Source organism: Orycteropus afer, unplaced genomic scaffold, assembly GCF_000298275.1.
Source record: "Orycteropus afer afer isolate SDZICR_OR568_19922 unplaced genomic scaffold, OryAfe1.0 scaffold00301, whole genome shotgun sequence".
NCBI lineage: Eukaryota > Metazoa > Chordata > Mammalia > Tubulidentata > Orycteropodidae > Orycteropus > Orycteropus afer.
In genome coordinates, this window is record NW_006921888.1 from 947,647 (window position 1) to 961,381 (window position 13,735).

The window sequence follows — 13,735 nt, forward strand, 5'->3', positions numbered from 1 at the left end:
CTATTCAGTTCACTTATCCTACTCTTAATTCAGGCTTTTTATTGTTTGCAAAATTATGTTACCAGATATTTTAATTATCAGTCTGTGAAAAGAAGAAATACATGATAATGCTAAACTAAACTTGTCTCAAAAAAATACTGAAACATTTTTCATCTACACTGTAACAAATAATTTAACACAAAACACCAAACAATATTTATGTTTAAAATTATTAAATTATGTTCATTTTGACTTTGCCATAGAGAGCAGAATTTAACCAAAGTTACTCCTCTGTAATACTTTAAAATATTCTCTTATTCCTATATGATATTTGTTGACTATCTAGTCGAGAAAACACTCTAATGGAGTTCTTTATATATTTTCGTAATTGTAAAAAACTATTTATGTATATTCAGTTAAATATGCTGATTCTGAATATATACACTGAATTATCATATGTAGCATAGTGGCTAAGACACTTGCCTGCTCACCAGAAGGCTGGTGGTTCAAACGCACCAGCCACTCCTCGGAAGGAAGGTTGGGCAATCCTACTTCCCTAGTGATACTGCCTCGGAAACCCAAGGAGGGGTCGCTATGAGTCGACCGACTCGACGGCACATAACAACAACAACAACAATGAATACACTAATTTCAATCATGAGAAGTATTTATTTTTTAAAAGGTAAAAAAATAAATACTGTGTCATATCTAGGAGCTCTGGTGACATAGTGCCTAAGGCATTTGACTGCTAACCAGAAGCCTGGCGGTTCAAACCCACTAGCCACTCCTCGTAAGGAAGATGGGGCAATCTAATTCTGTAGTGATACTGCCTCGAAAACCCAAGGAAGGGTCACTGTGAGTCGAATCAACCTGATGACTGTGAGTTTGGTTTGTTTTTGGTGTCATATCTAAGCTATAGTAGAGCTGATAACATAGGGTAGGCAGACACTAAACAGATATCATTTTATAAGTTTTGAAAAATCTATTTCGTTGCACTCTGAACAATTTTCTCTTCAGAAGTTCCTATCAAATTGTTAAACTGTTACCTATTTGAGTAATGGGTGGTCTGTTAGAGTTCAACTGTCCTATTTGTCCTATTTCAATTCCTAAACCTGTGAAAATGAGGTCATGGTAAATTGTATTTATTGAACACTTAAATCATATTTAAAAGTTGAGGGAAAGGGAAATGTCTTTGTGGCTTTTGCTGACCACAGGAACATTAGTAGAAAGTTAGGGGCAGCTTCTAGAAGGGTAAAGGGACCTGGCAGGTAGTTGTGAAATTCTAGTGATAAGTAACCTGTGGCCCATATAGAATTGGAAGTGGGTGTGGATACATTTATAATATAATGAAGGAAAATGCATTATGAATAAAATATTATTCAGATGAATGTCATATGGGTAAATTTCGGAGACATTCTTCTACAGATGATTCTCTGCCCACTCTCACCTCATGCAGACTAAGTAGCGTTTTCCTAGAGATTAGATATCACAGTCAAGAATAATTGAAACTATGGAGAAGCTCCAATGCATTCACATTTTAAGTGATCCCCGATAAAACAATCTGCCCAGAGAATGGATTGGAGCCAATGTTGCTCAGTTCCAATTCTTATCTTTTCATGTTGCCTAAAAGGGTGTAAGTTGTTCAACCTTCTTGCTATATACTCATATCTACCAAAGAGTCAGAAGTACCAATTTTTGCAAGCTGGCATTATGTGATATGTCTGCTGTTTTATTTTTACATTAGGTGAAGGAGATCTTTTGTATGCTATTTTTAACAGCATCTAGAGAAAGGTAGGAATACTTATTGGAAAATCAGAAATAACAAGAAAATATCTCTGGCAAATTTTAGGGTGATATTAAGCAAAATTTGTTTTTTATTGACTTCTTTTTCTGTTGGGCTCAGTGCAGATAGGAATTTAAGTACCCAAGGAAATTATTCCCCAAATTGAACGTATGGACCAGAAATAGAGGTGACCCAGCTTTAACCAGGCTTCTGTCCCGATGAGGTTATGTGCAGATTTGGTAATTTTCTGCTTTTAGTTATTCAATATTTGCCAGTTTATACAGTTTCTAAAATATGTGAGTCCTCAGAGGTGGGTGCAATAGTCAACCACTGAGCTACTAAAGGAAAGCTTGCTGCTTTGAACCCAACCAGAGCCTGAGAAGAAAAGGGCCAGGCAATTTGCTTCCAAACGTCATAGTCACATAAAATTTTGAAGGGCAGTTCTACTCTACAATACATGGGGTTGCCATGAGCTGGATTTCACTAGATGCAACTGGTTTTAAGTGATGATAAACTTTTTAGTGAAAGTTTCAAAATTATTTCTTTAACACTTACAAAATACTTGCTAGGTATATGAGAGAAAATTATTGTATCATTTTAAATAAAAGAAATGGCTAAAATTCCTCCTATATAATTAGGAATGCAAAACTCAGTCTGATGGCTTTCTGAGGATGTATACATCTTTGATGAAATTGATTTATTAGTGATAACAGCATTTTTGTAAAGTTCAAGTTATAATTTGGCAGGTGTTTTCTGTTAAACAAGTATACTTGCAACATTTTATATATAGGTGTCCTTTGTTTGCTCTTTTGAGTAATCCTTTTTTAAATACATTTTGGACAATGATGTTCAAATATCTTCATCATGAAAAGGATTCTGTTTATAAAGTCAAAAAGTCACCAGGAAAATAATTGATTTTAAAGAAATGAACTTTTATTGTCATTTTCTGTCCAAGTTTTGTGGCAATGAGAGCCTGTGCTCTATATAAACTTCATATATGAACAGTATGCTGATCAAATATGATGCTTTAATGCATGTATCATATGTGCTGTATGGACATAGAGTTTAGGATATTGACCAAAACCTTAGTGTCGTAATTATCATAATTTGCTTCACTACTGGGGCTCAGTGTTTTATCATGCAGCCTGCATGACACAAGAAGAGAACAACTCATTTGGCTAAAGAATCACTATATCCCTGTGTCAACATTACGTTTATAAATGAAGTGCCAAGAAACTAAGTATAATTGGATGCATTTTGGGCAATTGTCCACACTAGCAAAGGAACTGGCTGGTCCATTTGTGGCATTTTATTCAGAATAACAACATATTCCTATCCAAAGGACATAAGAAACAACACATCTTCTGATAAAGTGGCATATTTTCCAAACAACCTATCAGGATTATATTCCTCTTATTAGGTCTGAATAATAAATTTCCTTGAAGATATTCAAAAAATAAATCAATTTATAAGCTAAAATTCTAGAAATACTAGTTTACAAGCAGTTTCATTTCAGAAATTCTTCTTTTTAAAAGAATAAAACTGATGATACTCACTATAGGCCCAGGTGGTCCATCTTGGCCTGCAGCTCCGGGGAGACCTTGTTCTCCCTGCAGAAAGTAACCATGATGATTTTTTTTTTTTTTAAATTAACAAAAAGAGTACATATTTTTTTAAAAAGCAAACATCACCTATGAATTCCACCAGCTGGAAAAATCTACAAATATTATGGACATTTTTGATTCTTTTCACTACATGTGCCTATATACATATAGTTGCACAGATCTGTGTATGAACATTTTAAATCTTTGATTCTTATAGTTTTTGATTCTGCATTTATAACATGGAATTTTACCATTAGAGTATTAAATAAATTGTTGTTGTTGTTATGTGCCGTTGAGTCGGACCTGACTCATAGCGACCCCTCCTTGGGTTTCCCAGGCAGTATCACTATGGAAGTAGATTGCCCAACCTTCCTTCCAAGGAGTGGCTGGTGGGTTTGAACCGCCAGCCTTCTGATTAGCAGTTAAGTGCCTTAGCCACTATGCTAAATTAAATGAATTACATACTTAAATATTTTAGGATTATATGACTTTATTATGTATTTACTAAATTCCCATTTAAAAAAACCCTTTATACTTTATGAATAATACTTACTTAAATATTTTCATTCATGATATTTTTAGAAAGGAAATATTATTTCAGAAATGGAATCTTTCAGCACAGATACTCACCACAGGGCCAGGAATGCCCCGAAGACCTTCTGGACCAGGCTTTCCAGCAGGTCCCTGAGGACCAACTGGGCCAGTTTTTCCAGGAGGACCTTCAGCACCTGCTTCTCCCTGTTAGAACATAAGATGCATGAGTACATTAATAATGAGAAAACACACTTCATTATTTTCTCAAAAATACTGAAACAAAGGCTGGTGTCAATTTACATATGAGTTTTTAAAACATAGTATCTTAAACTATATTTTACCTTAGCACCTTTTTCACCTTGTCTTCCCTCTGACCCTGTAGCTCCAGGAGGACCCTATAAACAAAAAAATGCACTCAAATTATCCATTGTGTATAAACGTGTTATAGTTGAAAGATCATTTACAAGTGCTCCAAATTTATTTTTCTAATGGATTCTAATAAATAGTGGTGCTCTATAGCCACTCCTCAGAAGGAAGGTTGGGCAATCGTACCTCCGTAGTGATAACTGCCTCGGAAACCCAAGGAGGGGTCGCTATGAGTCGGGGCTGACTCGACGGCAAATAACAACAACAACAGTAGCTATTTAGTTAAAAATAGGATTGAAAAATCAAAACTAGTTTTGAATGTAAACCTCCACTTACAATATTAAATTAAATGAAGCATATATCAAATAGAATACTTAATAACATCACACCAATACAAAGAATCCTTAGAGGAATTATATACAAGATTTAGATAAAAGTTACAAATAAATGTTGATGAGTTGAAATAGTCATGCCTAATGTGTTAAATGGGAGCTCTGGTAGCATAGTGGCTAAGACACTTGCCTGCTAACCAGACGGCTGGCGGTTCAAACCCACCAGCCACTCCTCGGAAGGAAGGTTGGGCAATCCTACTTCCGTAGTGATACTGCCTCGGAAACCCAAGGAGGGGTCGCTATGAGTCGGGGCCGACTCGACGGCACATAACAACAACAACAACAATGTGTTAGATATTCATAAAAAATTTATACATTGTTATTAGATACTAATTGAATATATCAGATTTTATCTCCTTCTTTAAATATGCAATAAGAATGACTCTTAACCTTTTATCACTTTTTAAAACTAAGTATTCGTATGTGGTAAAACACAGTATAACAGTAAAAATACAGAAATAGAATCTTCCCAACCCAAAATGTCATCCAAAACCATAAGATGATATTCTAGTGTTGCATTGTTTGTTATGGAAAAATGATAGATAAATTTAAAGCTATTAATAATGTTGCTCCCTATACATGCTCCTTATCAACTATCTCGTTATATGACAATTTACATTTACAACCATAGTACAAGATCTACTATCTATTTTGTGCATTAATGATGTACAACTGGCAGTAAAGAACCCCAAGGTACAAGGGAAGAGTAACGGTGGCTGTGATGGCTCAGGTTATGTGTCAGTTTGTCTCAGCCATGATTCTCAGTGCTTTGGCAGTTATGTAGTGATATAATTTGGCAGCTATATATTGACATAGTAGCCATCCTCCATTTTATGATCTGATATAGTCATCTTCCATTTGTGCATAACAACCTAGTCTTTGGAACCTAATCACATCTGTAAATGATGTTGGAGCATAATTTTGTATCTTTGTAAAATATGTGTTGATTTAGTTCTTAATTTTTAGTTCTTTTGTCTACTAGCTGTGTAACCTTGGGGAAATTATTAAATATTGCTGAACTTCAGCTATTTGATTCATAAAGTGTTATCAATAAGGATTCTTTTGTGATAGAATTGTTAAGTTAAAATAAGAAAATATATGGAAAAATCGTTTGTAAATTTTCCAGTGTAGCAGTATTAGAAGGTGAGATGGACATAGTAGTTAAGAGTATAAAGTTTGGTATCAGTTGGCTTGGATTCAAATTCTTGCCCTTCCACTAACAAGCCATGGGGTCTTGCGCAAATTACATATTAGTGAAAATCTCAGTTTACTTCTGCAAAATGGGAATAATAATAGCTACCCCCCATGATGCCAGGAGTTATCAATGAGTTGCAAATGTATTTATAACAGTGCCTGAGACATAGAAAATAGCATATAAGTATCAGCTATTGTTATTTACTATTATTAAAATTATTAGCTATAACTGTTTTACATCTCAAAATACTCCAAATGAGAAGAAATAGATATGATTCAAAATGAGAAGAAACAGTTGCAAATAGTCATTAATTGAAATGTGGAATGTATGAAGTCTGAATCTAGGAAAATTTGAAGTTGTCATAAATGAAAGGGAACACTAGAATCCTGATATGCTAGGTATTCCTAGCTGAAATGGACTGGTATTGGTCATTTTGAATCAATCATATGCTCTGTTATTCTAGGAATGACAAACTGAAGAGTAATAGCATCACATTCATTGTCAAAAAGAACATTTCAAGACCTGTCCTGACCTACAACACTGTTAGTGATAGAATAATATCTACCTTACTACAAGGAAGTTAAGTTTATATGCCCCAACCACTAATACCATAGATGACAAATTTGAAGATTTCTCTTCTGTAGAATGAAATTGATCAAATATGCAGTTAGGATGTATTGAAAATTACTAGTGATTGGGCTGAGAAAGGGAGCCCTGCTGGCAAATTGGTTAAGCACTCAGATGCTAACCAAAAGTTTGACGGTTTGAACCCGCTAGTCACTCCATGGGATAAAAATGTAGCAATATGCTTCTGTAAAGATTTATGACCTTATAACCTTTGGGGCAGTTCTACTCTCTCCTGTAGGGTCACTATGATTTGGAATTGATTAGATGGCAACAGTTTTGGTTTGGTTTCCTGGGTTGCAAAAGTTGAAAACAAAGATGGATCAGTAGTTGGAAAATACAGTCTTGATGATAGAAACTACACGAGAGATTAAATAATACAATTTTACAAGATTAACAACCCATTTGTCAAAAATACTTTTTTCAACAACATATACAGTACTATAAATGTGGACCTTACAGAATGGAATACAGAGGAAACAAATTGACTACATCTGTGGAAAGAGGTGATAGAGAAAGCACAATATCATCAGGCAAAACAAGACTAGAAGCTGACTCTGGAGCAGAGCATCAATTGCTCATACGTAAGTTAAAGTTGAAGTTGAAGAAAATTGAAATAACCCCACAAGAGCCAAAACACAACCTTTATTATATCCCACCTGAATTTAGAGACCATCTCAAGAATATATTTGGCACACTGAACACTAATGATCAAAGAGCAGACAAGTGGTGGGAGGACATCTAGGATACAACATGTAAAAAATCAAAGGTCATTAAAAAGACAAAAAAGGCAGAAAAGACCAAAATGGATGTCAGAAGAGACTCTGCAACTCGCTCTTCAACAGAGTAGCTAAAGTGAATGGAAGAAACAAAGTAAATAGCTAGACAAAAGATTTCAAAGAGTGATTGGAAAAGACAAAGGATTATAATGAATTGTGCAAAGACCTGGAGTTAGAAACCAAAAGGGAAGAATAAGCTTGGCTTTTCTCAAGAGGAAAGGACTGAAGAAAAAATTCAAGCTCTCAGTTGCAATATGGAAGGATTCTAAGAGCAAAATATCGAATGACATAGGAAGCTTAAACAGAAAATGGAAAAAAAAAATTACAGAGTCACTGTAACAAAAAAAACTGGTCGACATTCAATCAAGCAGTGACATATCCTCAAAAAACTGATGGCATTGAAGGAAGAAGTCCAAGATCCATTGAAAGCACTGTAAATACACGTTTAAAGAATTATCAGAGTACAGATTCAATAAATGGATGCAAGAGTGGAAGCACTCACCCATCTAAGCTAAATAGTTTAGAAGAGAGCTACCTGGTCAACCAACTGGATGAGATGCCATTTGTGACCATTCCAAAGAAAAGCGATTGAACAGAATGCGTAAATCACTGAACAATATCGTTAATATTGCATGCAAGTAAAACTTTGCTGCAGATAATTAAAAAATATTTGTGGCACTAAATTGAAAAGAAACTGCCAAAAATTCAAGTCAGATTCAGAAGAGGATATAGAACAAAGACTTTCACTGTTGACATCAGATGGATCTTGACAGAAAGCAGACAATATTAGAAGGATATTTAACTGTGTTTTGTTGACTGTGCAAAAACATTTGACTGTATGGGTAATAATAAATTATGGATAACGTTGTGAAGACTAGGAATTGTGCTCATGCAGAACATGTACATAGACCAAGAGGTAGTCATCCATGTACAACAAAAGGATACTGCATGGTTTAAAATCAGGAAAGGTGTGTGTCAGGGTTATATACTTTCAGTATACTTACTCCATTTGTATGGTGAGCAAATAATTTGAGAAGCTATACTAAATGAAGAATAATGCAGCATCAGGAATAGAAGAAGACTCAATAACAATCCAAGCTATGCAGATGACCTAATCTTCCTTGCTGAAAGAAAAGAGGACTTAAAGCACCTTCTGATGAAAATAAAAAACTACATCCTTTAATATGGATAATACCTCAACATAAAGGAGACAGAAATCACCACAACTAGAGCAATAAGAAAGATCACGATAGAGAAAAGTTGAAATTTTCAAGGATTTCATTTTATTTGGATCAATGATCAAAGTCCATAAAAGCAGCACTCAAGTAATCAGATGATGTATTGCATTGGGCAAATCTGCTGCAGAAAACCTTTTGATAAATTTGGGAGTAAAGATGTCACTTTGAAGTCTAAGATGCACCTGATCCAAACCATGGTATTTCAATAGCCTCATATTCATGTGAAAGGTGGACAATGACTAAGGAAAACTGAAAAAAGAATTGGTACCTTTGAATTATGGTGTTGGCAAAGAATATTGAATATACCACGGACTGCCAGAAGAACAAACAAATCTGTCTTGGAAGAAGTACACTCAGAATCCTCCTTAGAAGGGAGGATAGTGAGACTTCATCTTAAGTATTTTGTATAGGTTGTCAGGAGAGGCCAGTTTTCGGACAAGGAGATTATACTTGGTAGAGGGTGAGTGAAAGAGAGTAAGACCCTCAATGAGATGAATTGACACAGTGGCTGCATCAATGGTCTCGAACATAACAATGATTATGAGAAAGGTGAAGGGCCAGGAACTCTTCTGTTCTGTTGTACAAAATGTTGCTATGAGTTGAAACCCACTCCATGGCACTTAATAGTTAATGACTATTGCTCTACATTAACATGTTCTACCTGTATTTTTCACAATTAAAGAAACTTATGAATCAGGCTAAAAACAAAATATGCCTTTAAAATACATTTGCAGAAACCATGTGAACAAATTACTTTTTACATATATGCTGTTTATAATACCTTTAAAATATAAACTCCATGTTTGAAACCATTTTTTAACTAGAAAATTTTAAATTTGGCTAAGAAAATAAGATAGGATCCTGTCATATATAATTATATCTTGAAATCTGATGTTCAGATTCATTTCACATTTAAATAATCATCTGTGAAATATAAACATATCAACTCTAAACCTGGTAACAAAAGGATATAGAAAGAATGATTTGTACTATATATGACGTTCAAAGTATCTTAAAGAAATTCTAACAATTTTTAGGCTAGAAATAAGATCCATAACCTATATTATATCTAAATATTGTTTCTTTTAATTGCACTGAGTCCTTATTATATCCACATACAACATTTCATTACAAAGTTTTCAAAACAAAACAAGCAGACCTCTTGATTTGATAGCTTCTAATAATAAGTTGCTCTCAGCCTACAGAGTACAGAGTTACATCTTACATATTCATGATCAATTTATCTATGATTTATATAGTTTATAAATTTATCATAAAATATGTATTTCTTTTTCCATTAATTTTTGAATTTGCATTATTAGTTAATAAGTATTAAAATTCAATCTGATAATGAGTATATTTGGACCATGGTTAGATATAAGTAGAAAAAGATTTTTAAAAAATGTATTAATTTCTAAAAAGTAACTTATTTTTCTTTCTCAGATTCTGAGTTTCCATCTGTTTATTCTATTTTCTCACTGAATTGCCTCAAAACCATTAACTGATATTAGATTTTGACAGGGTATTGTTGAAGGGGCAAAATAAAGTTGGTGAGACAGGATATTGTGTTAATAGCTGGTGGTGACACTGTAGATTTTTCATATCTTTTAAAAAAAAATGCATATATCTACTATTCATCAAATTCAGACTTCCTTGAACTCATTTAATTCTGAGAAAGTCAATGAAGACATGACTAGTAATTATTTTCTCAGTATCATCACTGTAACTTCATCTAGTATTAGATATTCATTGTCCATTAACCCAAAGATTAAAAAAAGAAAAATTAAATTAAATTCTATAAGCGGTCTCTTGAGACAGTAACAATATGCTGATAATAATACATTAAAACTTCATAGTGCATTTTTTTATTTCATACTATTTATGCAAGAGGATTTCTGTATTAAAGCAAAAACATGAAATTTTCCTCCTTTTATGCCATTGGTGTGCTACTTACAATATTAACTCATGTAAATTAGATTTTCTATTTGAAACAACTATAATGCCTATCATTTTGGAGATACAAATCATGAACTTCAAGTGAATCATTGGTTTTCCCATCAAAGTTTTCCCTTAAACTGGTGACATAAAAGTAGGAGGTCTTAACTTCAAAAGATTGTGTTTACACTCCTGAATTTTATAGAAAAAAAAGCAAAAGCAAGCGATCGATAGAGCATAGTGAAAACATAGCAAACAGATTGCTTTTCCTCCAAGGGGAGATAAGAAAATCTTAGTATAAAGAACTTAGAGAATTTTACCACAACTAAATTTTACACAACTGGATTAAATGGAATGCTTCTCTGCTTCAAAGGATTTCTTCTCTCTGTGAATAAATGTCTGATGTCTGTCATGGTGAAATCCCTATTAAATGGATTTATTCTACTCTTTTTTCATTTTTCCCTTTATCTTATTTATTCCTTATTTATTAATTTGGTCCAGATGGTACAGCATTTTTTTTTTTTAATATAAACTAAGGTAAAAACAAAAGGCACTTTTTTCTAAGAGACTAGGAAGTTTCCTTTGAACAAACCTCATAATGCCTGTGGACAGATTCTGCTTTTAATCATTTATTTCTCATATGTTTGCATAAACAGAAGGGCAGGGACTTAATCTAGAGAGCTACTCACTTGTTTTTAATAGGGTAATTCCTTATTAAATCATGGCAGCAAAGTAGGTCCTAACTAATCCTCAACCAGTAGTCACTGCTAAAAAGAATTTTCCTCTCCATGAGAATCATAAATTATACAATATCTGCTAAAATTCTCCCACCACTATTCATATTCCTCAGCATGATTCTCTAATTTATCAACGCCTCTACTCATCTCACACACTTATTAAGTTACCTCTGAGATGGAACTGACTTGATGACAATGGTTTTGTTTTTGTTGCTGTTTGTCTTTTTATGTACCAGAAATGTGCTATGTGTTGAATATACAAATAAAAAATAATTTTGAAGCCCTAAGGAGTTGACACAATTAACTTGCAAAGATAGACTTAAAATTAAAATACACAATACACTGTGAAATATACTAAGATAAGGAAGGTATTGAAAACAGGTACATCAGACTTTTTCTATACATCCTTCCTCTTACCCACATCAGCGTACGGGCCTCAACTAGCTTGAAATTAATCTCTCCCCATCCCTCCCCATAACCTACAAAGTGAGTTCCCTTTCTTAAGCAAACTCTTTGTCTTTTTACAGTAATGGGCTCATACAGAAAGAGTCTGTGACACCATGATAACATTAGGAAAAGGGAGGACTTCAAATTGTGCCCATAAGAGACAGACAACAGATGCTAATACCAACCAGTATGTCCACAATATGGCATTACCATTAACACCAAACACCAGGCTACAGATAAACACATAAAATCGGAGAAGATCAGATAGGGGTCATTGAACAGGAGTATACTCTAGACAAAGGACAGATTCAATGGAGGCTAATCTTGCACAGATACCAGTGATACAAAATACCTGCAATCCTTACAGAAACAACACATGACAGACATAGAGTAATCCCTCTCAGACACCCAGACACTGTGGGAGAGAGATCCACCGGATCTACCAATTCAATACCATACTATTGGGGGACACTTAATTGGCACAACAAAGTACATAAAAGTCTTGTTCCTAATCCTATATTGGTGAGTTGCAACTGGAATCTTAAAAGCTTTCAAGCTGCCATCTAAGATGCGGCTAATGGTCTCCTATTGTCGTAAACAAAGAAGAGTGCAAAAAAAAGGTATTTGGAAGCAATCAGTCCTAGGACACAATGGCCCTCAAGACCATAAGAACTAGATGGTACCCAGGTACCAGAGCCAACCACTCAGGAAAGGATCAAATCTGGAGATCCTGGATAAAGCTGGAGGAAAAACATTGAACAAAATACAAAAATTCAATAATGACCAGAATTACTGGTCAGATGGAGTCGGTAAATTCCCCAGTACTATGGCCCTGGGATACATCTGGGCCTGGAATAAAACTCACTCTCAGGGGTTGGCTCTCAGCTCAGTAGTAAACAAGATGTACATGAAGACCACTCAACCCAGGGTGATGCACCCATGTACTCTATGGAAATGCATCCTTTAGAGCAATAGACCATGGGCCACTATAGAACATTCACACAGAGGAAATACAGGACACATAGGAGTGCAAAACTATGAGGGGCGGCGAGGGGATTACTTGGCAGGGAGGGGAGGGGAGGGAATTAGGTTAGGGTTGGGGATGGTAAACGGGGAATGAATCTAAATGAACACCAAACATTGAATATAAAACAAACTGTAAACTTGCACCTAAAGCACAATAAATAAATAAAACAGGTATATCAAACTAGTTTGTTAATGGAGAAGGCTTTGCAAACAACCTATTATCTAATCTGAATCTTAACAATAAAAGTAGATGTGAGAGTGGTATTTCCTTCCAATACTTCACTTTCTGATCATTCACATACATGCATAAAAGCATAAGGATGGACAGCCTTGACCCAGTGCAGTAACTGATCAGAACTCATTCTGGCTATAGTTAGGAACTTGGGGGTGGGAGAAGCAGCATAATGAAGCACATGATTATGGTAGGTTGAGATTTGAGGAAGAAAAAATTACGGTTAAAAAGGTAAAAAAATAAAAAAGCCTTGGGACTTGGGGTCTGGAATATTTTAACAGTAGCAAGATAAACAATGCTAAATTTAGTATGTAATTAAATATATGGGTAAATATTTTCAAATATGTTAAATAAACAAGTGTTCTAATTTTCCACATTCAAAAAATCAATTAGAACAGTATTTTCACCAAAATAGTATTAAAAATAACTAATATTTAAAACACTTATTAAATAATACTAAGCACATTTATTTAGGATTTTTCAGAATCTTTAATATTCTTCTTGAACCATAAATCTCCAAGATGGGCACATAATCTGCAAAAAAACAAAAACAAAACTCACTGCCGTCGAGTTGGATCTGACTCATAGCGACCCCTCCTTGGGATTCTGAGCAGTATCTCTACAGAAGTAGATTGCCCAACCTTTCTTCCAAGGACTGGCTGGTGGGTTTCAATCACCAGCCTTCTGGTTAGCAGTCAAATGCTTCAGGCATTACACCACCAGAGCTCCTACATAATCTGCTATGGTTCCCACGTCTTTAAAATCAGATCATAATTTTCATAATTTAATGTGAGTTATAATTTGAAGATACTAATATTTTATTCAACTGAAATTTTAAGTGGATATATAATCTATTGTATCATT

The 13,735-nt window shown here is 34.4% G+C and overlaps 1 protein-coding gene across 1 annotated transcript in view; it reads right to left on the minus strand.

The window, feature by feature from the left end:
- COL11A1 (collagen type XI alpha 1 chain) overlaps positions 1–13,735 on the minus strand; it is a 316,494-nt gene that overhangs the window by 24,667 nt on the left and 278,092 nt on the right. The window contains exons 55-57 of the mRNA XM_007951592.2: positions 4,242–4,295; positions 3,997–4,104; positions 3,319–3,372 (exon numbers count right to left, since the gene is read on the minus strand). Coding sequence (XP_007949783.1) covers positions 3,319–3,372; positions 3,997–4,104; positions 4,242–4,295 — 216 coding nt within the window. The remainder of the gene's footprint in view (positions 1–3,318; positions 3,373–3,996; positions 4,105–4,241; positions 4,296–13,735) is intronic.